Source organism: Mobula birostris, chromosome 26 (genome assembly GCF_030028105.1).
Source record: "Mobula birostris isolate sMobBir1 chromosome 26, sMobBir1.hap1, whole genome shotgun sequence".
Lineage (NCBI taxonomy): Eukaryota > Metazoa > Chordata > Chondrichthyes > Myliobatiformes > Myliobatidae > Mobula > Mobula birostris.
In genome coordinates this window covers 5,539,874-5,567,677 of record NC_092395.1, presented here as the reverse complement: position 1 = coordinate 5,567,677, position 27,804 = coordinate 5,539,874, and the positions used below count along the sequence as shown (strand labels likewise).

General features: G+C 42.9%; 1 protein-coding gene across 3 annotated transcripts in view; it reads left to right on the top strand.

Annotated features, from left to right (window-relative positions):
• The first annotated feature begins 457 nt into the window (after positions 1-457).
• LOC140188342 (unconventional myosin-Vb-like) overlaps positions 458-27,804 on the top strand; it is a 166,976-nt gene continuing 139,629 nt past the window's right edge. For all 3 annotated transcript variants that reach the window (XM_072244508.1, XM_072244507.1, XM_072244506.1), the window contains exon 1: positions 458-718. In XM_072244508.1, coding sequence (XP_072100609.1) covers positions 692-718 — 27 coding nt within the window. In that variant the 5' untranslated portion in view covers positions 458-691. The remainder of the gene's footprint in view (positions 719-27,804) is intronic.

Sequence of the window (27,804 nt, the reverse complement as noted above, 5' to 3'; positions counted from 1 at the left end):
TTCATCCAAACCCCCTCCTAGAGCTCTAACTCATCTGAAGAAAATAATCAAAATATTCTTGTTCTCTTTCCTTGTCTTCATTCCGCTCAATAATCAGAATCAGGTTTAATGTCACTGGCATAAGTCATGAAATTTGTTGTTTTGCAGCAGCAGTACATTGCAATACATTATAATAAAAAGCTATAAATTATAATTGCGGAGGGGAAGAAGCTGTTCCTAAAACATTGAGTGTGTATCTTCAGGTTCCTGTGCCTCCTCCTGGATGGTAGCATTCAGAAGAGGGCATGCCCTGGGTGATGGGGGTCCTTAATGATGGTTGCCACTCTTTTGAAGATGCCCTCGATCTGGGGAAGCTAGTGCCCATGATGGAGCTGGCTGAGTTTTCAATATTAATTTTTTACAATCGCAGATTTATTAATTGCCGCCTACGGTCCCTTTATACGATGACCAACGAGGCCGGACTTTCCGAGACCGTCCTGTCACGTTGTCCGGGGAACGGAGTGAGGAGGAGGAGTTGAGGGTCGGAGGGACGTGTCCCTCAGGGCAGGTGTGAGTGCAGTCACGTGGAGGGAGGTCGTTCTGTCTGAGCAAAGGTCGGCAGGGCGCCGGAGAAGAGTTAAACCCGTTCCTAGAGGGAGGTTGCTGGTTCGGTACCGGCGAGGTTTGCGAAGGATTTCACTGCAGGGACACCATGTCAGTAGCCGAACTTTACACCAAGGTACTCTCTCGGGCTGTATGCTTTCTTAAATAGTAAATACCTACTCTAACCATAATGCCGGCCTTGAGATTGTCTCACTACGTGGGTACAACGGGTTTTAAATGTTTTAAATGTGCAGGCAACTGGGATTCATTGAAAGTGGCGTGGTGGTCGGTATAGACATAGTGGGCCGAAAGGCCTGGTCCTGTTCCGTTCTATGAAGCAATGTTTTGATTGGGAACTTGAATAAAATTGCACTTAAAGTGCGAAAAGGTTTGAGTATTCCACACCCGCTGTTTGAAACCAGTTTGGAATTATTGGTCTCGATTGACCAATCACATTGTTGTAGACAGTAATAGTATTTAAACAAACGAGCCCTAACTGAACAGACAGCTGTGTGTAGCATTGCAGAGTAAGATAACAGTGCACTTTCCCCAGTTATTTTCATACTGAGTTGAAGTATTATAAAATCGCAATTCATGAAATGGAAGTCTTATTTGAAATGCTAATTAGCAAGTATTCGGCTTACAAACCTACACAAAGTAAATGAATTTTTACCCAAAAAGTGAATTGTTAATTTTCTCAAAGACATTTATTTAGTTATCAAATAACAAATCTTGACTGCTTTTATTCAAGTCAGAAGTTTTTTTTAAATCTCTGGGCTTTCAAAGTGCACCTTATCTTAAAATTATATCCTTGGAGATTGTTGTGTAATGCCAAAATTGTGTATTGGGGTATTCTTTATGAATTGAATTGACTTTATTACTTATATCCTTCATATACATGAGGAGTAAAAATCTTTACATTATGTCTGTCTAAATGTGCGATTTATAATAATTTATAATAAATTGTATGTGCAACAGGGACAGTCAATATAACATAGAAATACACTTCTATTAGCAGTCTGATGGCCTGGTGGAAGAAGCTGTCCTGGAGCCTGTTGGTCCTGGATTTTATGCTGCAGTACTGTTTCCCGGATGGTAGCAGCTGGAACAGTTTGTGGTTGGGGTGACTCGGGTCTCAGATGACCCTTCACGCCCTTTTTACACACCTGTCTCTGTAAATGTCCTGAATAGTGGGAAGTTCACATCTACAGATATGTTGGGCTGTCCGCACCACTCTCTGCAGAGTCCTGCGATTGAGGGAAGTACAATTCCCATACCAGGCAGTGATACAGCCAGTCAGGATGCTCTCAGTTGTTTCCCTGTAGAAAGTGTTTCCTAGGGAAGTTTTAAAATTGAATAATTTTGATTTAAGTATTTCTTGAGAAATTTTCTGAAGTTACTCTATTTCAAAGGCTCAGTTAATATCAATTTGAAATTTGTACTTTACACAAACATCCATGAAATGATAAATACCATAGAATGAATGATAGAAACATTGAAGCCTCCCCCCAAGTAAAAGTACTTGTGTGAATTGTTTTATTGTCATGTGTAGTGAGGTACAGTGAAAAAGTTAATTTTGCATGCCATCCATACAGAGCACTTCATTACAAGTGGACTGGGGTAGTACAAGGGGAAGGCATTAACAGAATGCAGAATAAAGTGCTACAGTTATAGAGAGAGTACAGGCAGATGCTAAGATGCCAGGCCAAGATGAGGTAGATTGTGAAGTCAAGAGCCTGTCTTGTTGTACGAAGGTCTGTTCAAAAGTCTTAAACACTGGGATAGAGACTGTTCTTCAGCCTGGTGGTATGTGGTTCTACTTGAGGCCCATATTAGTAGGACTTGGTGATGTGGCAAATGCCAGATTGGTTGACAGGGCTAAGCTCAGTGTGGACTGTCTTTGATGCACAATTAAATATCCATCATTGGAAATGCTTTCCCCACCGTTGAGCACATCTATAAGAAGCACAGCCACAAAAAGCAGCATCCATCATCAAGGAGCCCCACCACCCAGTCCATACTCTGTTCTTGCTGCTGCCACCGGGAAGGAGGTACAGGAGCCTCGGGTTCCACACCACCAGGTTCAGGAACAGTTATAACCCTTTGACCATCAGACTCTTGAACCAGCATGGATAACTTCACTCACCTCAACAATGAACTGATTCCACAACCAATGGACTCGCTTTCAAGAACTCTACAAATCCATGTTCTCAATATTATTTATTTACTTTTTATTATTTTTGTATTTTGCACTTTGTCAGTCTTTGTGGGTTTTTTTTCATTGATTCTATTGTACAATATTTCCTTTGTTCTACTATAAATGCCAGCAAGACAATGAATCTCAGGTTGTATATGGTGACATGTATGTACTTTGATAATAAATTTACTTTCAACTTTGATATTCTTATTTTCACTTCCAGATTGGGATTCTGCAGCATCTAAGGATTCTTCAATCTAATTGAAGGATTATGCTATACTTACTGTTTGTGTAGATTCCAAATAATTTCTGTTGAGCATCATGGTAAATCTCGTATCTGAATATCCTGGTATAAAAGCTCATGAAGTCTGAGTTAGTGTAACAATCAATGAGGACTGTCCCCTTCCTTCACCTCACCTGGGCCCACCTATCACCTGCCAGCTTGTCCACCTTCCCCTCCCCTTCCACCTTATCCTGGCTTCTCCCTCCTTAGTTTCTAGTTCTGGTGAAGGTTTTGGCCTGAAACTTCAACTGTTTATTCCCCTCCATAGATGGGAATATCGCCTGATCACCCGAGTTCCTCCGACATTTTGTGTGTCTGTTTTCTCGTTACAAAACTTGTGCTGAAATGTTTTACTGTATTTTGGAGGGAAACGGGAAGTATAGAAGCTTCTTTGAGAATTCTTTTCTACTAATATTTGACAATTTTCCAAGTAAGTATGTTGAGGTGGAGAGAGTTAGTAACTTCAGATTCCTGGGTGTTACTATTTCAGAGGACCTGTGCTGGACCCAGCATGTAAGTGTAATTGTGAAGAAAGCACAGCAGCTTCTCTACTTCCTTGGGAGTCTGTAGAGATTTGGCATGATATCTAAAACTTTGACAAACTTCTATAGTTGTGTAGTGGAGAGTGTATTAACAGGCTGCATCACAGCCTGGTATGGAAACACCAATGCTTCTGAACAGAAAATCCTACAGCAGGTTTTGGATTTGGCCCAGTCCCTCATGGGTAACCCCTCCCCCCACCACCATCACTGAACACATTTACATGCTGTTGTAGGAGAAGAAGCATCCATTTTCAGAGATCCTCACCACCCAGGCCATGCTCTCTTCCTGCCACTGCCATCAGGTAGAAGGTACAAGAGCCTCAGGACTCGCACTGCCAGGTTCAGCCACCAGGCTCGTGAACAGAAGGGGATAACTATACTCACTTGCCCATCCATCGAGATGATCCCACAGCCAGTGATCTCACTTTAAGGACCTTTCTCTCATGTTCACATTCTTTATTGCTATTTATTTATATTTGCATTTGCACAGTTTGTGGTCTTCTGCACTCTGGGTGATCTTTCATTGATCCTGTTATAGTTACTATTCAATAGATTTGTTCAGTATGCCCATAAGAAAATTAATCTTAGGGTTATATATGGTGACCTACAGGGATATGTACTTCGATAATGAACTTACTTATGTGCGATAGCAAAATATCTCCTCAACTCTGCAGTCCCAATAGACATATCATTCTGTCTTTTCCACAAGTAGAATCAATCTGCTTGATATTCAATATTAATGGAGCTTGCAACCCCAGCTCGGTTGCTATCTCATCTGTAATTAATATTCAAGGTTGTTTATTGTATTCTTCAGAGCACGAAATGATTGTTGCTCCAGATCCAATGCGGCATAAAAAATGCACCAATAAGCATAAAGGACATAATTTAAAAAATAATATGGTGGATATTAACATTCTAATATTGCTTGTGCCTCAGTCTTAAAGCAAGGATGTAATGTTGAGATTTTGTAAGGCACAGATGAAGCCTCACTTGAAATATTGTGAGCAGTTTTGGGCTCCTTACCTAAGAAAGATATGTGCTGACATTGGAAGGGGTTCAGAAGAGGTTCACTGAAATAATTCTGGGATTGAAAGGCTTGTCATATGAGGTGTGTTTGATGGCTCTGGGCATCTACTCACTGGAATTTAGAAGAATGAGAGGTGACCTCATTGAAACCTGTCAAATGTTGAAAGGCCTCGATAGAGTGGATGTGAAGAGAATGTTTCCTATAATGGGGGAGTCTAGGACCAGAGGACACAGCCTCAGAATAGAGGGGCGTCCATTTAGAACACTGAGGACTCTCTTTATCCAGACAGTGGATGAATGTGTGGAATTTGTTGCTGCAGGCAGTTGTGGAGGCCAAGTCTTTGTGTATATTTAAGGCAAAGGTTGATAGATTTGTGATTAGTCAGGGCATGAGGGATATGGGGAGAAGGCAGGAAAGTGGAGCTGATGGGAAAATTGGATCAGCCATGATGAAATGGTAGAACAGACTCAATGGGCCAAATGGCCTAATTCTCCTCTTGTATCGTATGGTCTCACGGTTGTTAATTTCATGCAGGACATTAATGTTTTCACATGGTGAGGTATTAAACTAACTAGTGGATGCAGTCAGATGGTGATGGTTTGGCAAGACTTGCATTTGGATAAAGTGAGGCAGGCATGGTAATCAACCTGGAGTTAAATCTGGCACATCCCCTGTTTGCCGATTGCCTCAGTGCTCTTGAGCGAGCCAAGACTGACACCTAATTTATTTCTGTGAAGTACTTGTCATCATGTTTGCAGAGAACCTGGAGGCATTAGGAGAACAAGGCCGAGTCTTTAAAACATTTTTTAATTCTGGGAAATGGTCCAAGATCCACTTTGAGGTTGACTCCAGCAATACACATGCTGGAGAACCTCAGTGGGTCGGGCATCTTCCAGCATTTTGTGTATTGCTCCAGATTTCCAGCATCTGCGGTCTTGTGTCCATAAAACCATAAGACATGGAGAAGAATTCGGCCCTATGAGTCTGCTCTGCCGTTCCATCATGGCTGATTTATTATGTCTCTCAACCCCATGCTCCTACCTTCTCCCTGTAACCTGTGAAGTCCTGACTAATCAAGAACCTATCAACCTCCACTTTAAATATACCCAATGACTTTGCCTCCACAGCTGTCTGATGTGATGAATTCCATAGGTTCACCATCCTCTGGCCAAAGACATTCCTCCTCATCTCTGTTCTAAATGGATATCTAAATGGTGGGAGGAGAGAGAGCAACACGCCGCGCGTGCGCAGCCCTCCGGTGAAAATGATATCGTATCCGTTAAATAGGGGCCGTGGACAATTCTGATTTGATGGAGATGGACGTGAAAGCACAGAGGAACATCTGGAGAAATTTCTGAAATGCTCGTTTGCTGCTGTCGTTACTGCGCGGTCAGGAATCTTTCGGAGGGAAGGCCTCAAAATCCCCGGCTTTGCCTGGCGACCGAGACGGAGGTTGAATCGTTCAGACAGAGATGGCGCTCAGTACTCGGTGTCGAAGAGCTGATCAGAGCTCGAAGTTTTCGGATGACTCTGAGTCAGACCGTGGTTGGGTATGGCAGGGAGAGTTTCTCTTCCTTCTCCTGTCTGCGTGAAATGTGGGACATTTGAGATACTTTGAACTTTTACTGTGCTCATGGACTTCTTCATCAAGTTATGGTATTGTTACACTGTTTGTAACTATATGTTATAATTATGTGGTTTTGTTAGTTTTTTTTTCAGTCTCGGTCTGTCCTGTGTTTTGTGATATCACACCGGAGGAAATATTGTATCATTTCTTAATGCATGCATTAGTAAATGACAATAAAAGAGGACTGCGTGTCTTCATAAGATAATCTAATATCCCTCTATTCTGAGGCTAGAGCCACCTTCGTACTTTCAAAGAGGAATATGGGAAAGTTGTCCATTGTTTCTTATTGTCCAGTGCTTTGACTTCAGCATTGCAGTAGATGAGATGATTAATGATATTCATCTACTGTTCCAAGGATATTGCTGTAACAACAGATGTCTGTTAACACCACCATAAATCCAGTTTATCCCATGGTCCCCATTAGTCAGTGGTCATTTGTGGTCATATCAAGGACCAATTTTATTGGCCGTATACAACATCATCATTATTATGTGCCATGCCATATGACATGGGCGATTGTGGTCTTCCATCTGCCTTTGATCATTATGTGCTTCTGGGCAGTGTCTTTACAAGAAGGGTGACCCCAGCCATTATCAATACTCTTCAGAGATTGTCTGCCTGGCATCAGTGGTCGCATAACCAGGACTTGTGATATGCATCAGTTCTCAGATCCATAATCTACTCTCATGGCTTCATGTGACCCTCATCAGGTGCTACACCTTGCCCAAGCATGACCTGCAGGCTAGCGGAGGGAAGGAGCGCCTTATACCTCCTTTGGTAGAGACATGTCTCCACCCTGCCTCCTTAAAAAAGCACATGTATGAGTGAGTAGTGGCAAGAACCTAGTGCTGTTCAGAACTTGTGCATGTTTTAGAAATTTCCTGTGGTGTGTTGATCAGGGCATGACATGTGGCTTAAAAAAAACAATAACATCCAACAATTATAAAGAATTATATAAAAATAAACTTTGCTGAAAGTATGGGTATGGTATAAAATATGCATAAATACATAAATACCAGCATGCATTAACAATGTAAACTGCTTTATTAAAAAGTGGTTTAATGTGTGTTTGCAGTGCAGTGACAGGGGTAATAGATGGGGAGGGGGGGTGGCTGAAGCTAACTAGATTGGTTGATCAGATTAACTGCCTGGGGAAGAAGCTTTGAATATAGTGTGAAGTTGTTGTTTCAATAACACTATAGTGCATTTCAGAAGGCAGCTTTTGGGAAAAGCACTGTGCAGGATGGGCAATGTTATTCTCTGCCCTCTTCCTTGTCCTGGAAATCCAAAAATCCTGCAGTGATGATAAACTGCAGCCAATAACCTTTTCTACTGTGGGACGTGGATATGAATTTTTGGGTCCTTGAAGGTTCCAATTGGAGGGGAATGCAAGGAACATGTTTTGATGTCTTCCCTTCTCTCCCCACAACCTCCGCCTTCAGTTTAATTGTTGATATTGCTGTCTGTCAATGAATTGGAGGTAGTTGTGCACAATGACGAGTTACAGACACTAGATTCTGCAGATGCTGGAGTCCTGAAGGGTCTCTGCCAAAAGCGTCAACCGTTTATTCATTTCCATGGATGCTGCCTGACCTGTTGGGTTCCTCCCGCAGTCTGTATTGCTCCAAGTTAGACTGCTTTGGTTTAGAGATGACAGTAACCCCTCACAATAAAAACGGGTTAGTTCTCAGAATGTGCAGGATTCAGAAAAAGGGAATCTATTTGTATGAATAAGTAAATCTATCACTTGCAGCATTGCGGTTGGTTAGCTTGATTGGCAGAGAGCTACCCAACCGCTCAACGCTGACTATGGCATTGTCAGTGTGTGCCGTGGTGAGGAGGTTGCTTGGAATAATAGTACTGAAGGTGGAACTTCTCTCCACTCCTATCAGCAGAGACTCTTCATCAGGACATCACGTTGCCTCCACTAACTCTGCCAACACCTCTCGCTGCCTCAGTAAAGCAACCTGCATAATCAAAGATCCCACCCACCCCAGACATTTTCTTTTTTTCTCTTCCCCCATCAGGCAGAAGATACAAAAGCCTGAAATCATGTACCATCAGGTTCAAAGACAGTTTCTATCCCACTGTTATCAGAGTCTTGAATGGACCTTTTTGTACAACAAGATGGACTCTTGGCCTCACAATCTACCTTGTTATGATCTTGCACTCATTTACCTGCACTCCATCTTTTTTTGGTAGCTTTCATACTTTATTCTGCATTATTATTGTTTTATCTTATTCTAGCTCAATGTACTGTCATGATTAGATCTGTATAAACCAGGGATTACCAGCCTTTTTTTAAACGCATTAAGCAAGGGGTCTGTGGACTCCAGGTTGGGAACCCCTGGTATTAAAATATGCAAAGCAAGCTTTTCACAGTATCTTGGTACACATGACAATAATACTGTATCAATGTGGTCAGAAAGGGTGCTTGCTAGGGAAAGTACCCTGAGCAACCAGAACAAGGGTTTCCTGCTAACGAAATGGCCACAACTGTTGCCTCTTTCTGAAGAGAATGTTCAATTTAAAACAGTCTATCTTGTTTACCATGATTGAAGTTTGTTAATGTATTTGGATAACAAAATGCTGTTGTAGACATATCTGAGGGAAAATCAAATTAAAATCAACACCTGGCTTAAAAAAAAATAAGATTGAAAGCTCATGTCATTAGTAGTGTGTAAATAATGGGAATTTGGGGAAGTGATTGCCTGTAAGTGACAGATCAAAATTGTTAAATTTAATGCTTGGCTGTTAGTTTTGCAAAAATGGCATTATCCTTGTATTTGAAGTTTGAATTTGAACACAGAGGGGGATAAACAAAGACTACACTTAGCAAGCAAAATCAATCTGCAGACGCTGGAAATCTAAGCAACACACAGAAAATGCTGGAGGAACTCAGCAGGCCAGGCACAATCTATGGAAGAGAGTACAGTGAATGTTTCAGGCTGAGATCCTTCTTCAGGAGTACACTAGTGGCCATTTTATTAGCTACCTCCTGTATCTAAAGAAGCCACTTAGTATGTTTGTGATCTTCTGCTGCTGGAGCCCATCCACTTCAAGGTTCAACATGAGCATTTGGAAAAGATCTTTTGTACACCACTCTGGTAACGTGTGGTTATTTGAATTACTGTCATCTTCCAATCAGCTTGAACCAGTCTAGTCATTCTTCTCTGCTCTCATTAACAAAGTGTTTTGCCCACAGAACTACTGCTCATGAGATTTTGTTTTTGCACCAATCTTTGTAACCTCTAGAGACAGTTATGTGTGCAAATCCCATGAAGTCAGTTTCTGAGACTCTCAAAGCACCCCATCTGGCACGAACAGTCATTCCATAATCGAAGTCACTTGGATAACATTTCCATTCTGATGTTTGATCTGAACAACAACTGGACCTCTTGACCATGTCTGCATGCTTTTATGCATTGAGTTGCTGCCACATGATTGGCTGAATAGATGAACAAGCAGGTGTACCTAATAAAGTGGCCATAGTATATTTGTGTCACAAATATTGGTTTAAGCATCCAATTGTAAAGGTGAACTCTAATGCAAGTATATTGAGGAGAAACTCCATCCTTAAATGTTAGCCTTTGCTTATCACAGTCTTGATTCTAAAAGAAGCTCACTATTCTATCATGGCCATAGAATGTACATAGAACATAGAGATCTACAGCTCATTACAGGCCCTTCAGCCCACAATGTTGTGCTGACCATGCATCCTACTCTAGAAACTGCATAGAATTTCCTTAGTGCAGTGGTCCCCAACTAGCAAGCATGTGCTACCAGGCCGTGCGGAAACTATATGATTTGGCGATATGAAACGATGTAAGTCAGCTGCACCTTTCGTCGTTCCCTGCCACGCACTGTTGAACTTGAACAACCTTCTCCCCCCCGCCACCCCCAGTCGGGCGGTCCTCAAGAATATCGTCAATATTAAACCGATCCACGCTGTGCAAAAGGTTGGGGACCCCTGCCCTACTGCATAGCCGTCTATTTTTCTAAGCTCCATGAATCTATCTAAGAGGCCCCTAAAAGACCCTATTGTATCCACTTCTACCACCGCCATCAGCAGTGCATTCCACACACCCACCACTCTCTGTATGGAAAAACCTACCCTGACATCCCCTCAGTACCTATTTCTAAACACCTTAAAGCTCTGCCCCCTCATGTTAGTCATTTCAGCCCTGGGAAAAAACCTCTGTCTATCCACATGATCAATGCCCCTATCACCTTGTACACCTCGATAAGGTCACCTCTCATCCTCTGTCGCTCCAAGGAGAAAAGGCCAAGTACACTCAACCTATTCTCATAAAGTACGGCCTCCAATCCAGGCAACATCCTTGTAAATCTCCTCTGCACTATATGGATATAGTTTCCATATCCTTCCTGTAGTGAGGTGACCAGAACTGAACACAGTACTCTAAGTGGGGTCTGATCAAGGTCTTGTATAACTGTAACATTACCTCACGGCTCTTGAACTCAATCCCACGGCTGATGAATGGCAACCCATCGTACACCTTCTTAACATCAGTCAACTTGCGCAGCAGCTTTGAGTGTCCTATGGACACAGACCCCAAGATCTCTCATACCCTCCACATTGCCAAGAGTCTTACCATTTATATTATATTCGGTCTTCAAATTGGACCTACCAAAATGAACCACTTCATACTTATCTGGGTTGAAGTCCATCTGCCACAACTCAGCTCGGTTCTGCATCCTCTCCATGTCCCACTGTTACCTCTGACAACCCTCCAGACTATCCACAACACCCCCAACCTTTGTGTCATCAGCAAACTTACTAACCCACCCTTCTACTTCCTCATCCAGGACATTGATAAAAATCACAGAGGAGGGGTCCCAGAAAAGATCCCTGCGGAACACCACTGGTCACTGAAATCCATGCAGAATACGAACCACCTACAATTACCCTTTGCCTTCTGTAGGCAAGCCAATTCTGGATCCACAAAGCAAGGTCTTCTTGGGTCCTATGCCTCCTTACATTCTGAAGGAGCCTTGCATGGGGAACCTTATCAAATGCCTTACTGAAATCCATGTACACTATATCTACTGCTCTACCTTCTTCAATGTGTTTTGTTACATCCTCAAAGAATTCAATCAGGCTCATAAGACACGACCTGCCCTTGACAAAGCCGTGCTGACTATCCCTAATCAGATTATGTCTCTCCAAATGCTCAAATCCTGCCTCTCAGGATCTTCTCCAGCAACTTGCCCATACAGAAGTCAGACTCACTGGTCTGTAATTTTCTGTATTATCTCCACTCCCTTTCTTGAATCCTCCAGTACTTCTCCTGTCCCTATTGATGATGCAAAGATCATTGCAAGAGGTATTATAAGCCCTGGTGTTGGGTGGAACTACGTTTGTACTTCCCTTTCCACCTTAAGAAAGAATCCTGTCATACAGATGCTAGAATCTTGGAAAAACAACCAAAGTGCTGGAAGAACTCTGAATCAGGCAGCATCTGTGGACGCAGATGGGCATTTGACGTTTCTGGTAGAGACTGTTCATCTGGACCTAAAGGTAGATCTACCCTCTATCTTAGAGGACAGATCTGTCTTTCAGGGGGACTCCACCTGAAGCATTGTCTAATTTCCCCCCATAGCTGCTGCCTAATCTGTTGAGTTCTTCCAATATCTTGTGTTGTCATATGACTGGCAACAATGAATATAGAATTGAGTCAGGTTTTACAAAAAAACAAACAAACATTTATTAAACTTTGCTCAAAAATAGCGAAATGTATTTAAACGACTAACTTAACCGGAAGTTAACTGCTACACGGCAACTCTGGAACAATTCTTAAAAGGGTAAATGCGAAAACAGTTCTTAAACTGGTAAATTCGAACACCGTTCTTAGAATAGTAAATTCGAAAGTCCAAGAGATTTATGCAGTCGATTAGGAGAAACTTTCCTGAAGTAAAGATTTCCTCGAAGACGTCACGTTACCGCTGATCCCAGCCGGAACCTGCCTTGTCTGCAGGATTCACAACGACGGAAATAAAACGGTTTAAAGGGACTGACCTTTCCTTCTGGAGAATAGACACTGCACTATCCTTCCTACTTTAGCAGGGGATATCTCAGTTGCAGGTCACTTTTTCTTCAATGAAGATTCAATAAAGGTCGATCCTTTATGAAACTGCCGAACGACACCAACTATTCTCAATCCTTCAGGTCTCGTACTTTTATAAAGATCCTCGCTCTCTGATATTAAACTGCAAAGGTAAAACTAAAACAAAAAAACCTGGCAGATATTGTCGAAACTGCCAGCACAAATGTTCTACCTTAAAATAGAAAGTAAAACTCTGGTTTAAAAACGAACTGCGTCATAAGACGAATACGCAGCAATACGGAGTAACTAACACAAAACTAAACTGAAAACTAACTGCATCACCAGGGGTCTCTCTTTTATATACCTGTTGAGAACAAGTCATCATGTGACCTCACTGGTGGGAAAATTGCATCATGTGACCTCTGCAAGACCATTACATCATCCTCATAAGACAGTCACAAGATATCCATGAAGTATGTAACCGTGTGTTGCTCCAGATTCCTGCATCTGTCTCTCTCCAATGGAATGAACACACTCTTGTTATTCCTTTTATTGGCTCTATATTTAAACAAACGTGCACAGAACATGGAAAATTACAGTTTAGTATAGACCTTGTAACCTACTCCAAGCTCAGTCTAACCCATCCTGCCCACATAGCACACCATGTTTCTAATCATTCATGTGCCTGTTTAAGAGTTTCTTCAACCTGCCACCTGTATGGTGGTGGTATCTGTGTCTACCACCACCCCTGGCAGCATGTTCTATGCACCCATTACTCTATATTTTAAAAAAAAACAAATTACTTCTGACATCCTTCCTACACCAATCATCTTAAAATTATTCCCTGTCAGATTTGCTATTTCTGCTGGGGGCTGGGGAGGTCTCTAGCTGTTCAGTCTAACTATGCCTCTATCTTACACTCCTTAATCAAGTCACTTCTTCTCTTCCTTCACCCCAAAGAGTAAAGCCCTAGCTTGCTAAACCCATCTTCGTAAAATAGGTTTGGGGGTGACAATCTATCTGCGGGAACCGTGGCCATACCTCTGGCATGGAGTCTGGCCCTATGGCTCAGAAGGGTCGGGAACTGAAGTAGATGGCAGCCGTAATAGAGGACTCTATAGTCAGGGGGAAAATAGGTGATTCTGTGGATGTGAAAAGGAAACACGAGTGATAGTTTGCCTCACAGGTGCCAGGGTCTGCAATGTTTCTGGATGCATCCACAATATCCTGAAAAAGGAGGGTGAGCAGCTTGAAGTTGTGGTACATATTAGTACCAAAGACATGGGTAGAAAAGGGGAGGAGGCCTGAAAAAAGAATGCAGGGAGTTGGGAAGGAAGCAGAGAAGCCGGACCTCAAAGGTAGTAATCTTGGGATTGCTGCTTGTGCCATGCGACTGTGAGGATAAGAACGAGGTGGCAGATAAATAAAGAATTGGAACATGGGGCAGGGATTCATATTTCTGAATAGTTGGGACTTCGTCTGGGGCAGGTGGGACCTGTACAAACGGGACAGGCTGCACTTGAGTCCCAGGGGAACCAATATTTGTGTGGGCAGATTTACTAGAGCTGTTGGGAGAGGTTTAAACTAGTATGGTGGAGGATGGGAGCCAGGATGATAGAGCTGGGGATGAGCCAGCAGGTTTATGTATATGATGGGTGTAACATGAATGTAAGGAAGGACAAGTCAATGATTGCTCTGTCTGCATTTGTGTGCAAAGGGTTAAATTGTACCGCGGAGGCAAAATTCAAAAGGGCAAAGAATGCAGGACTGGAGGTGCTGTATTTAAATGTACGTAGCATTCAGAGTAAGGTGGACAAACTTGTGGCACAATTAGAGATTGGTCAGTATGATGTTGTGGGCATCACTGAGTCATGGCTGAAAGAAGATCATAGTTGAGAGCTTAACATCAAATGATATACTTTGTATGAAAGTGCAGGCAGGCCGGAAGATGTAGGCAGTGGTGTGGTTCTCTTGGTAAGAGATGAAATTGTATGTTTAGAAAGAAGTGACATGGGGTCAGAGGATGTGACTCTCTGAGAGTGGAGTTAAGAAACTGCAAAGGTTTTAAAAAAGCATTATAGTAATCATATAAAGGCCTCCAAATAGTAGCCAAGATGTGGGGTTAAGATTGCAAAGGGAGCTGGAAAAGGCATGCAATAAGGATAATGTCATAATTGTAATGGGAGACTTCCCCAAGGGGATTGGAAAAATCAAGATGATGTTGGATCGCAAGGGGGGAATTCGTTGAATGCCAATGAGATGGCTTTTTAGAGCAGCTTGTGCTTGAGCCTACTCAGGGAAAGGCTATCTTGGATTAGGTGTTGTTTAATAACCCAAATCTTATTAGGGAGCTTAATGTAAAGAAACCTTTTAGGAGGCAGTGATCATAATGTGATTGAACATGCTGCAATGTGAGAGGGAGAAGCATAACTCACATGTATCAGTATCGCAATGGAATAAAGGGAATTGCAGAGGCATGAGAGAGGAGCTTGCCCAGGTGGTTTGGAGGAGGATACTGACTGGGATGATGGCAGAGCAGAAATGGCTGAAGTTTCTGGGAATAATTCACAAGACACATAATACCATAAGATATAGGAGCAGAAGTAGGCCATTCGGCCCACTGAGTCTGCTCCACCATTCAATCATGGGCTGATCCAATTCTTCCAGCCATCCCCACTCCCCTGCCTTCTCCCCATACCCTTTGATGCCCTGGCTAATCAAGAACCTATCTATCTCTGCCTTAAATGACTTGACCTCCACAGTCGCTCGTGGCAACAAATTCCACAGATCTACCACCCTCAGACTAAAGAAATGTCTCCACGTTTCAGTTCTAAATGGACGTCCTTCAATCCTGAAGTTGCGCCCTCTTGTCCTAGAATCCCCTACCATGGGAAATAACTTTGCCATATCTCATCTGTTCTGGCTTTTTAACATTTGGAATGTTCCTATGAGATCCCCCCTCATTCTCCTGAACTCCAGGGAATACAGCCCAAGAGCTGCCAGAGGTTCCTCATACAGTAACCCTTTCATTCCTGGAATCATTATCGTGAATCTTCTCCGAACCCTCTCCAATGTCAGTATATCCTTTCTAAAATGAGGAGCCCGAAACTGCACACAATACACCAAGTGTGGTCTCACGAGTGCCTCATAGAGCCTCAACATCACACCCCTGGTCATCTTTTCCCTTCTTACAGCTTTTTCAGTAAGCTGTGTACGTACATCTACTGATACCTCTGGACTCATCTTCAGTGATGTTCCTGGAATCATCAGGTGTTTCGGGTCTTTCAACATTATGTGGTGTAACCAGGGTTTTATAGAGCTGCAACATTACCTTGAGGAGGTAAATTACAAAAATTATTTTTGTTTTTGCTGTGTGCTGTTTCTGCAAAACAAATTGAACATGACAATAAATCTGGTGTGATAATAAATCTGATTCTATATTGGTGTCAATATTTCACATTTGGAATATGCCATTCTTTAAGGCATTAATGAGCTCTGTCACTTAATTTGATATACAGTATTGTTATGAAAAGTTCAGATGACTGTACCAATTATTTTAAAGACCTCTTGGTATTTATCTTCCATGCTGTGCAAATGTATGCACTGAATTTAATTAAATTTGCCCTCTGGATTTGTAAGACATGGGAGCAGAAATGGGGCATTCTGCCTATCAAGTCTGCACCATCCCCTCATGGCTGATTTATTGTTCCTTTTAACCCCATTCTCCTGCATTTTTCCATGCTAATCAAGAACCCATCAACCCTCACTTTAAGTATACTCAATGCTTTGTCCTCCACAGCTGTCTGCCAGCAATGAATTCCACAGATTCTCCACATTGAAGCTATCAGAAATGCTTCTATAGCAACTTCCTTTTAATACACCATATTTTGCCATGGAGAGCGAAGGGCATGTCAGGGCACCAGAAGAGGTTGTGACCCCAGTTGTGATGAGCACCCATACCACTGCACCCGGACTTCCAAAGCCGAGAGCATGGAACTACCCCAGTGCAATATCTTTTCCACTTTTTAAAAACTCTCCAGCACAGGCCTCCTGTCATTGTTGGACACGATGGACAGCCACCATTTTGCTTCTCTCTTTGTGGTCTATCTCCACCAGAACTCTATGCCAAATGATTTCCAACAAAGAAAGCAGTAATTTGATTGCAGGGAAAATTGGTTGAAATTTAGAGATGATAACGATGGTGCCACTGCACCATTACTCATCCCAGTTTAACATTCAAACTGTGGGGACTTGACACCAGCTCGGAGATTTGTGAGGGGCAGCTACATGCACAAGCTCTGAAGTTGACGTCGGTGATCCTGTCTGCAGACAGACTGAAGTCATTTGAAGCAATGTGTAACATGAGCTATTTGCAAACTAGCTTCACTGTAAAACATGTTGAAAGTTGAGGTCTCATGAGGTCAAACTGAATTTATAATGTCAACTTAAACCATAATTACAGCTTGATGACTTAACCACAAAAATTAATTTTGTTTGCATTGTGCTTTCCGGGATGGATATTTCAAGGAATTTGGTTTATACTGAAGTTTATTTATGTTGTAAATTCTATTTTTATTCTCGTATTTAAGTCTTTAGGTGCCAAATGTTCCTACACAGATTCCTGTTTTTCTTGAGAGAAATCTTTAATACCTAATAGTATATAGTGTCAGAAGTCCTCATGAAAAGATGTGAGCAGATGCCACAGTGGAAATTGCCATCTCGGATTGTAGCGCATTTGAAGTTGACTTTTTTGAGTTTATCTGAGAGCCTCGTTACTTTGGTACTGTTGGATCTTGGCACTCTGTGATCCAGAGGTTGGGAAGTTCAGAATAAGCCGCAGGTTTTGTGGCTCGTGTGTGATTTAGTCGGTCTCCTTCTCTTTGATGAATGTGGGTGACATTGGAGGATTGTATCGTGGTTTTGTGTTTATGGCTTGGACTATTGCATTTATAGACTGTGGGCTTGTTTCAGATTTATGGTTTTTATATTGTGTTTTTTAAAATCGCCTGTTTCTTCAGTTTTATTGTGCGAGGGGAGGGTATTTGGAGGTTGATATTCTATTAGTTTTTTGTGTGGGGGAGGGGTTGTTTTTGGGGGGTTGACGTTCCTGCTCCATTTGTGTGGGGGAGGGGGGTTTCAGGGGTATGATCAGGATGCCATTCTGTTTGTACTGGAGAGACGGGTTTGATTTTTCTCTCTGACTTTTATGTTCTTTGTTTCGTGGCTATCTGGAGAATACAGATTTCAAAGTTTTATAGGGATACACGATTTGATAATAAATGAACCTTTGAACTTTTTAAAAATCTTTATTGAATGGTGGTTGCCTGTCCTGTCTGACAGCGACAGGAAACCTGTGCAGAAGTGTTTAAGTTGGAAAAGTCATTGCACTGGGACAATTCCACTTTCTCGGCCTCAGAAGTCAGAGTCCAGTTGGACAAACAAGTGCCACAAACTGGGGTGCAATGGATGACATGACGTCTTCTGTGTCTCCATGGAGCGTTGCAGGACCAGAGCATTGGATGCCTCTGTAGATCTCATCAGCCCAGTCCACCACAGCTGACTTTGCCTGCTGGGGCAGGGGGAACATTTACTGGTAGAGGGAAGAATGAATTCAATTAAATACCAACAAATTCTGGAAGCAAACATCACACTGTCTGTAAAAAAAAAGCCGAAGATGAAAAGAGGATGGCTTATACAACAGGATAATGATCCTAAACACACCTCAAAATCCACAATGGACTACCTCAAGAGGCACAAGCTGAAGGTTTTGCCATGGCCCTCACAGTCCCCTGACCTAAACTTCATCCAGAATCTGTGGAGCAGTGCGTGCAAGACAGCCAAAGAATCTCATAGAACTAGAAGCCCTTTGCAAGGAAGAATGGGCGAAAATCCCCCAAACAAGAATTGAAAGACCCTTAGCAGGCTACAAAAGCATTTACAAGCTGTGATACTTTCCAAAGGGGGTGTTGCTAAGTACTGTCATGGAGGGTGCCCAAACTTTTGCTTCGGGCCCTTTTCCTTTTTTTGTTATTTTGAAACTGCAAAAGATGGAAATAAAAATGTTTTCTTAAAATATTAAAGAAATGTGTTATCTTTAACTTTATGCCTTTTGGAAATCAGTTCATCTTTTACTCGCTTAGCTATTCACAGTAACAGAAATTTTGTTCAGGGGTGCCCAAACTTTTGTGTGTCAGTGTAGGTTCTCAATTGGCCAGGGCATCAAAGGGTATGGGGTGAAAGCAGGAGAGTGGGGATTGGAATTGGATCAGTCTATGATTGAATGGCAGAGCAGAATCGATGGGCCGAACGGCTTACTTCTCCCATATCTTATGATCTTATGGATAAGGCGGGAGAATGGGGTGGAGAAGGCTAATAAATCAGCCATGATGGAATGGTGGAGCAGACTTGATGGGCTGAATGGCCTAATTCATTTCCTATTTCTTTTGGTCCCACATACAGTGGAAAGCTTGTCTTGCGTACTGTTGATAGAGATCAAATCATTAGACAGTGCATTGAGCTGAATACAGTAAAACAATGCAGAATAAAGTGTAAAAGCTTCGGATAAAATACAATGCAGGTAAACAAACTGCAAGATCATGAGGTAGATTGAGGATGAGTCCATCTTATTTTACAAGACTTCAAGAGTCTGATAATAGTGGGTTGGAAGTTGTCCTTGAGCCTGGTGGGATGTACTTTTAGGCTTTTGTATCTTTTGTATCAGCATTGGGGTGTAGTATATAGCTCCACCTACAGAGGCATTGATGAAAGACTTCAGGATTGGGATGTCAGGAGAAACACACCAGTTTTCATCGAGGAGTTAGCAGTACCAAGGGTGATCCACTTCAAGGTCTTGGGTGTCATCATTTCAGAGGACTTGTCCTGGGCCCAACATGTGAAGTCGTGAAGAAGGTATGCTGGCAATGATACTTCATTAGGAGTTTGAGGAGATCTGGTGTGTCACCAAAGACTAGCAAATTCTGACAGATGTACCTACTATACACTGTACTATAGATTGGTGAATCTCATGTCAGTGTAGGGAAGTTACTCGAGAGGATTCTGAGGGATAGGATTTATGAGCGTTTGGAAAACCATGGCTTAATTGGGGAGAGCCAACAATGCATTGTGCGGGGCAAGTTATGTCTTACTAACTTGATTGTTTTTTGACAGAATGACGAGAGTGATCAATGAAGGTAGAACAGTGGATGATGTCTATATGGATTTTAGTAAGGCATTTGACAGGTTCCCTCATGGGAGAGTCATCCCAAAGACTCAGATGCATGAGATCCATGGTGAATTGGCAGTTTGGATTCAGAACTGTCTTTGATGGACAAGCCAGAGGGTAGTCCTCTAAGGGACTTGTTCTAGCTGGAGGTCTGTGATTAGTGGTGTTTTGCAGGGATCTGTACTAGGATCTTTGCTGTTCGTGATGTGTGTGTATATAAATGATCTGATTGAGAATGTAGGTGGGTGGGTTAGTAAGTTTGTAGATGATATGAAAATTGGTGGTGTTGTATGTAGATAGTTTGAAAGACTGTCCAAGAACACAGCACAATGTAGATCATTTATAGATATGGGCGGAGAAATGGCAGATGGAATTTAACCCAGCCAATTGTGAGGTGTTGCACCTTGGTAGGGCAAATATAAAGAGACAGTACACTGCTAAGGGAAAGTTCCTTAAGTGTTGATGAGCAGAGGGATCTTGGAGGTTGAAGTTCATAGTTCCCTGAAAGTGGATACACAGGTTGAAAGGGTGGTTAAGAATACATATTAATAGAGGCATTGAGTTCAAAAGTCAGGAAGTTATGTTGCAGCTTTATAAAACTCTGGTTAGGAGTACTGCATGTAGTTCTGGTCACTCCATTATAGGAAGGATATCAAAGCTTTGGGGTGGATGGAGAAGAGGTTTACCAGGTTGTTGCCTGGATTAGAGGGCGTGTGCTATAATGCGAGGTTTGGACAAACTAGGGTTGTTTTCTCTGGAGTGGTGGCTGAGGGGAGATCTGACTTGTAGGTTTGCAAGATTGAGGGGCATAGGTGCAGTGTATGTCTTTTTTTTTCACAGTGGTGAAATGCAGAAATTTTAAGAACTTTTAAGTGACACTTAGATAGGCACACAAATGTGAAGGGAAATGGAAGGATAGGACATTGTGCAGGCAGAAGGGATTAGTGTAGGCGGCCATTTGACTTCTAATGTAATTAGTTTGGCACAACGTTGTGAGCTGAAAGGCCTGTTCCTGTGCTGTATTCTGCGTACTCTCGAGAGTATCCTGACTGGTTGCATTACCCGACTGGTGTGGAGGCTCCAAGGCACAAGGTTGCAAGAGGCTGCAGAACTTTGTAAACCCTGCCAGCTCCATCACAGGAAAAACCCTCCCCAATGTCGAGGGCATCTTCAAAAGGAGTTGCCTCGGGAAGTTGGCATCCGTCTTTAAGAACCCTCCCCATGCGGGACATGCCCTCTTCTCCTTACGGCCATCAGGGAGCCTGGAGATGCACACTCAACATTTTAGGATCAGCTTCTTCCCCTCTGCCCGCGGATTTCTGAACAGATTATGAACACTATCTCACTGTTCCTCTTTGTATTATTAATTGTTTTTTTAATTGTAACTTGTAGTAATTTTTTATCTTGCACTGTACTGCTGCTGTAACCAACAAATTTCATGATACATATCATTGATAACAAACTTGATTCTGACCTTACTGAATTGTGAAGCAGAGTTGAAGGGCTGAGTGGCCTCCAACTCTAACTTGTACATAGTTCTGATTTGGTTGGTCAATTTGAATCTGAATGCTGGGGTGAAAACACGAGAATGTCTGTAGACACCGGGAATCCAAAGCAACACACAAAATGCTGGAGGAACTCAGCAGGTCAGGCAGCATCTATGGAGGAGATTACGAGTTGATGTTTCGGGCTGAGACCCTTCAGGACTGGAAAGGAAGGGGGAAGATGCCAGAATACAAAAGTGGGCAGAATAAAATGTGAGGAGTGAGATGGAAGGAATGTATTGGGTCTTGTCTAGGGCTATGCCAACCATTGAGAGAAGGAATTGTTAGCTGAAGGAAACATGTATTGGAAAATTATTCCAGAAGGCTGTTTTCTAAAGTTGCTTTCTAAATGGGGGGGGGGGGGGGGGGAGGGGAAATCATTAATCAGAGGTGCAAAGGGACCTGGGAGTCATCATGCAGGATTCCTTAAAGGTTAACTTGCAGGTTGAGTCAGTGGTGTGGAAGGCAAATGCAATGTTAACATTCATTTAGAATTTTAGAACAATGATGTAATCCTGAGGTTTTCTAAGACATTGTTGAACTGCACCTGGAGTATTGTGAGCAGTTTTGGGCCCTTTATCTAAGGAAGGTTTTGGAGAGGGTCCAGAGGAGGTTCATGAGAATGATCTCATTGAAACCTTTTGAAAGGCCTGGACGTAGAGAGGATGTTTCCTTTAGTCATAGTCATAGTCATACTTTATTGATCCCAGGGGAAATTGGTTTTCGTTACAGTTGCACCATGAATAATAAATAGTAATAGAACCATAAATAGTTAAAATAGTAATATGTAAGTTATGCTAGTAAATTATGAAATAAGTCCAGGACCAGCGTATTGGCTCCGGGTGTCTGACCCTCTAAGGAGGAGTTGTAAAGTTTGATGGCCACAGACAGGAATGACTTCCTATGACACTCTGTGCTGCATCTCGGTGGAATGAGTCTCTGGCTGAATGTACTCCTGTGCCCACCCAGTATATTATGTAGTGGATGGGAGACATTGTCCGAGATGGCATGCAACTTAGACAGCATCCTCTTTTCAGGCACCACCGTGAGAGAGTCCAGTTCCATCCCCACAACATCACTGGCCTTATGGATGGGTTTGTTGATTCTGTTGGTGTCTGCTACCCTCAGCCTGCTGCCCCAGCACACAACAGCAAATATGATAGCACTGGCCACCACAGGCTCGTAGAACATCATCAGCATCGTCCGGCAGATGTTAAAGGACTTTAGTGAGGCAATCTAGAACCATTATGGGTAAAGTCCTCCCACCATTGACCACAGCTACATGAAGCACTGTTGCAGGAAAGCAGCTTCATCACCAGGGCCCCCACCACCCAGGCCACGCTCCTTTCTCACTGCTGCCATCAGGAAGGAGGTACAGGGGCACCACCAGATTCGGGAACAGTCATCAGGATTTTGAACCAGAGGGAATAACTTCACTCGCCCCATCACTGAACTGTTTCCAGAACCTGTGGACTCACTTTCAAGGAATTTTCATCTTATGTTCTCACTTCCTGCTTATTTATTTATTTATTCTTGTAGTTCCAGTGTGTTTTCTTTTGCATTGGGGTTGTTTATCCAACCTGTTGAGTTTGTTTTTCATTGATTCTATTGTGTTTCTTGGATTTGCTATGTATGTCAGCAAGAAAGTGAATCTTGAGTTTGTGTATAGTGACATGTATGTAGTTTAGACCATAAGATATAGGAGCAGAAGTAGGCCATTCAGCCCATCGAGTCTGCTCCACCATTCAATCATGGGCTGATCCAATTCTTCCAGTCATCCTCACTCCCCTGTCTTCACCCCATACCCTTTGATGCCCTGGCTGATCAAGAACCTGTCTACCTCTGCGTTAAATACACCCAATGACTTGGCCTCCACAGCTGCTCATGGTGACAAATTCCACAGATTTACCACCCTCTGATGAAAGTAATCCAGTTCTAAATGGATGTCCCCCAATCCTGAAGTCGTGCCCTCTTGTCCCTAGAATCCCCTAGCATGGGAAATAACTTTGCCATATCTAATCTGTTCAGGCCTTTTAACACTTGGAATGTTTCTATGAGATCCCTCTTCATTCTCCTGAACTCCAGGGAATACAGCCCAAGAGCTGCCAGACGTTCCTCATACGGTAACCCTTTCATTCCTGGAATCATCCTTGTGAATCTTCTCTGAACCCTCTCCAATGTCAGTATATCCTTTCTAAAATAAGGAGCCCAAAACTGCACATGATACTTTATGACTCACTTAACATCACATCCCTGCTCTTATATTCTATACCTCTAGAAATGAATGCCAATGTTGCATTCGCCTTTTTCACCACCGACTCAACCTGGAGGTTAACCTTTAGGGTATCCTGCACAAGGACTCCCAAGTCCCTTTGCATCTCTGCATTTTGAATTCTCTTCCCACCTAAATAATAGTCTGCCCATTTATTTCTTCCACAAAGTGAATGACCATACACTTTCCAACATTGTATTTCATTTGTCACTACTTTGCCCATTCCCCTAAACTATCTCAGTCTCTCTGCAGGCTCTCTGTTTCCTCAACACTACCTGCTCTACCACCTATCTTTGTATCATTGGCAAATTTAACCACAAATCCATTAGTCCAAATCGTTGACATACATTGTAAAAAGCAGTGGTCCCAACACTGGCCCCTGTGGAACTCTGCTGGTAACCAGCAGCCAGCCAGAATAGGATCCTTTTATTCCCACTCTCTGTTTTCTGCTGCCCAGCCAATGCTCCACCTAGGCTAGTAACTCCCCTGTAATTCCATGGGCTCTTATCTTGCTAAGCAGCCTTGTGTGCGGCACCTTGTCAAAGGCCTTCTGAAAATCCAAGTGCACCACGTCTACTGCATCTCCTTTTTCTGCCCTGCTTGTAATTTCCTCAAAGAATTGCACTAGGTTTGTCAGGTAGGATTTTCCTTTCAGGAAACCATGCTGGCTTTGGCCTATCTTGTCATGTGCCTCCAGGTAATCTGTAATCTCATCCCTAGCAATTGATTCCAACGACTTCCCAACCACTGGTGTCAGGCTAACAGGTCTATAGTTTCCTTTCTGCTGCCTCCCACCCTTCTTAAATAGCGGAGTAACATTTGCAATTTTCCAGTCATCCGGTACAATGCCAGAATCTATCGATTCCTGAAAGATCATCGTTAATGTCGCCGCAATCTCTCCAGTTACTTCCTTCAGAACCCGAGGGTTCAGGAGATTTATCCACCCTCAGACCATTAAGCTTCCTGAGTATCTTCTCAGTCGTAATTTTCACTGCACAAACTTCAGTTCCCTGATACTCTTGAATGTCCAGTATACTGCAGATGTCTTCCACTGTGAAGTCTGATGCAAAATACGCATTCAGTTCCTCTGTCATCTGCCAACTCCGTGTCTCTCATTACAATATCTCCAGGGTCATTTTCTATTGGTCCTATATCTACTCTCAACTCTCTTTTACCCTTTATATACTTAAAAAAACTTTTAGTATCTTCTTTGATATTAGTTGCCAGCTTCCTTTCATAATTCATCTTTTCCTTCCTAATGACCTTCTTAGTTTCCTTTTGCAAGTTTTTAAAAGCTCTCCAATCCTCTATCTTCCCACTAGCTTTGGCTTCCTTGTATGCCCTCTCTTTTGCTTTTACTTTGGCTCTGACTTCACTTGTCAGCCACAGTGGTGTCCTTCTTCCATTTCAAAATTTATTCTTATTTGGAATATATCTGTCTTGCACTTCCCTCATTTTTCACAGAAACTCCAGCCATTGCTGCTCTGCTGTCTTTCCTGCAAATGTCCCTTTCCAGTCAACTTTGGCCAGTTCCCCTCTTATGCCGTTGAAACTTCCTTTATTCCACTGAAATACCGACACATTGGATTTTATTTTTCCCTCTCAAATTTCAATGTGAACTCGATCATATTGTGATCACTGTTCCCTAAGGGTTCCTTAACCTTAAGCTCTCTTATCACCTCTAGATCATTGCACAACACCCAATCCAGCACAGCCGATCGATCCCCTAGTGGCCTCAACAACAAGCTGTTCTAAAAAGCCATCCCTCAGACATTCTACAAACTCTCTCTCTTGAGGTCCAGTACTGACCTGGTTTTCCCAATCCTCTTTCATGTTGAAATTCCCAACGATTATCATGATATTGCCTTTCTGACATGCCTTTTCTATCTCCTGCTGTAATTTGTAATCCACATCTCAGCTGCTTTTTGGAGGACCTGTATACAACTGCCATTAGGGTCCTTTTACCCTTGCCATTTCTTAACTCAACCCATAGAGACTCTACACCTTCCGATCCTACGTCCTCTCCTGCTAATGATTAATATTATTTCTTATACACAGAGCCACACTACTCCCTCTGCCTACTAACCTATCTTTCCGACACTGTATATTCTTGGACGTTCAGCTCCCAATGGCAGCCATCCTTTCGGCAAGTTTCAGAGATGGCCACAACGTCATACTTGCCAATCTATAGCTGAATTTCAAGATCGTCCATTTTATTCCTTATGCTGCGTGCATTCAAATACAACACTTTCAGTCCAGTATTTGTTGCTTTTTGTTTTAACTGCACCATGCCTCTATTGCCCTGTAACTCATGCCACTGGCTGTGATTAAGCCTCATCTCCTGCCTGTTCTTTCTATTATCTCTGTTATCTCTAATTTATTTCTTTTTTCCTCTTCCTCAGCCCTATCACTCTGGTTCTCGTCCCCTTGCCAAATTAGTTTAAACCCTCCCTAACAGCTCTATTAAATGTGCCTTCTAGGATATTGGACCCCCTTGGGTTCAGGTGTAACCTGTCCTTTTTGTATAGGTTGTACCTCCCCCAGAAGAGGCCCCAATGATCCAGGAACCCGAAGCCCTGCTCCCTACACCAGTCTCTCAGCCACGCATTGATATGCCTGATCATGCTATTCTTGTGCTTGTTAGCACGTGGCACAGGCAGCAGTCCTGAGATTACTACCCCGGAGGTCCTGCTTTTCAGCTTCCTACCTAACTCCCTGAATTCTCTCTTCAGGACCTCCTCCCTTTTTCTACCTATGTCATATGTACCGACGTGTATCAAGACTTCTGGCTATTCACCCTCTCCTTTCAGAATACTCTGCACCTGATACGAGACATCCCGTACCCTGGCACCTGGGAGGCAACACACCATGCGGGTATCTCCATCAGGCTGACAGAACCTCCTGTCTGTTCCCCTCACTATGGAATCCCCTATGACTACTGCATTCCTCATCTTCTGCTTTCCCTTCTGCACCACGGATCCAGGCTCAGTGCCAGAGACCCGATCACTGTGGTCGTCCTCTGTCAGGTCACCCCCTCAACAGCATCCAAAATGAGATAACGATTACTGAGGGGGATGGCTACAGGGGTGTTCTCTACTATCTGAGCTCTTCCTTTCGCTTCCCTGACCAACACCCAATAATCGGACTCCTGCAGTAGCTCCTCTCTATCTCCTGTTCACTCTCCCTAATAAGCTGTCGGTCTTTGAGCTGTAGCTCCAGATCCCTAACACGGTCTCTGAGGAGCTGCATCTCGGTGCACCCGGCGCAGATGTGGCCATCTGGGAGACTGGAAGATTCCCATATCCGACACCAGAGCAAAACACTAACCCTACCAATATGGTCCCTAGTCCTCAAAAAAAAAAAAATGCAAAGAGAAACCAAAAATGAAGTCCATATACCCACTTACCTCACCGAAGCCCGGTTTGATTTAAAAAAAACCTTAAACTAGATTAGCTTTATTTGGCACATATGCATCAAAACTTAGTGAAATGGTTTGGTTGAGTTGTTCTCTGATCTTGGCAATCTATTTGCTAGTGTTTTGTCCCAATACTAAGAGCGTCAATGTTTGCAAATGGATTGCAAAGATCAGAGAACAACTCAACCCAACAATCAACCATCCGAACGACGCATTTTCAGAGTTATTTCCATACAGAAAAAAGCATAATTTTGCACCAATCACCAACAGAGTCAGAGGATCTGTAGGGGTTTCCTTTGGGGCGGCACTGCCACGCTGCCCCGATGGAGCTGTTGGAACTCAGCAGGTCAGGCAGGATCCATGGAGGGAAATAACAGATGATTTTTTTTTTGCTTGAACTTTCGTTTGGATTGAATCCCTCAAAGGGTCTGGACTCAAAGCCACTGTCTGCTGTAGATCCTGCCTGACTTGTTGCATTCCTCCAGTGTGCTGTGCATCCTGGATTCCAGCGTCTGCAGTCTTGCGTGTCTGAACCCTGAAACTAACCCTGCTGCAGTCCGTGTGTTAACTCTGGAAGCAGCGTACGACTCTGCTGTAATGCATGCAAAGTGCTGGAGAGGTTCAGCAGGTCAGGCAGCAGCTGGTCTCGCTAGTCGATGGGTCTTGGCCCAAAATGTCGACTGTTTATCCCTCTCCATTGGGTGCTGCCTGATTTACTGAGTTCCTCTGGCATTTTGTGTGTATTGCTCTGGATTTTCAGTATTTACAGAACGTATGACACCGCTATATAGCTGCTTTTAAAAGTTGAAAGTAAGTTTATTAAAGTACACGTCACTACATACAACCCTGAGATTCGTTTTCTTGCGGGCATTCATAGTAGATCAAAGAAACACGAATCAATGCAAAACTACACACAATCAGACTGGACAAGCAACTAATGTGCAAAAGACAAACTGTGCAAATACAAAAATACTAAATAATATTGACAGCATGTTGCAGAGTCCTTGAAAGTGAGGTTTTGTGTTACC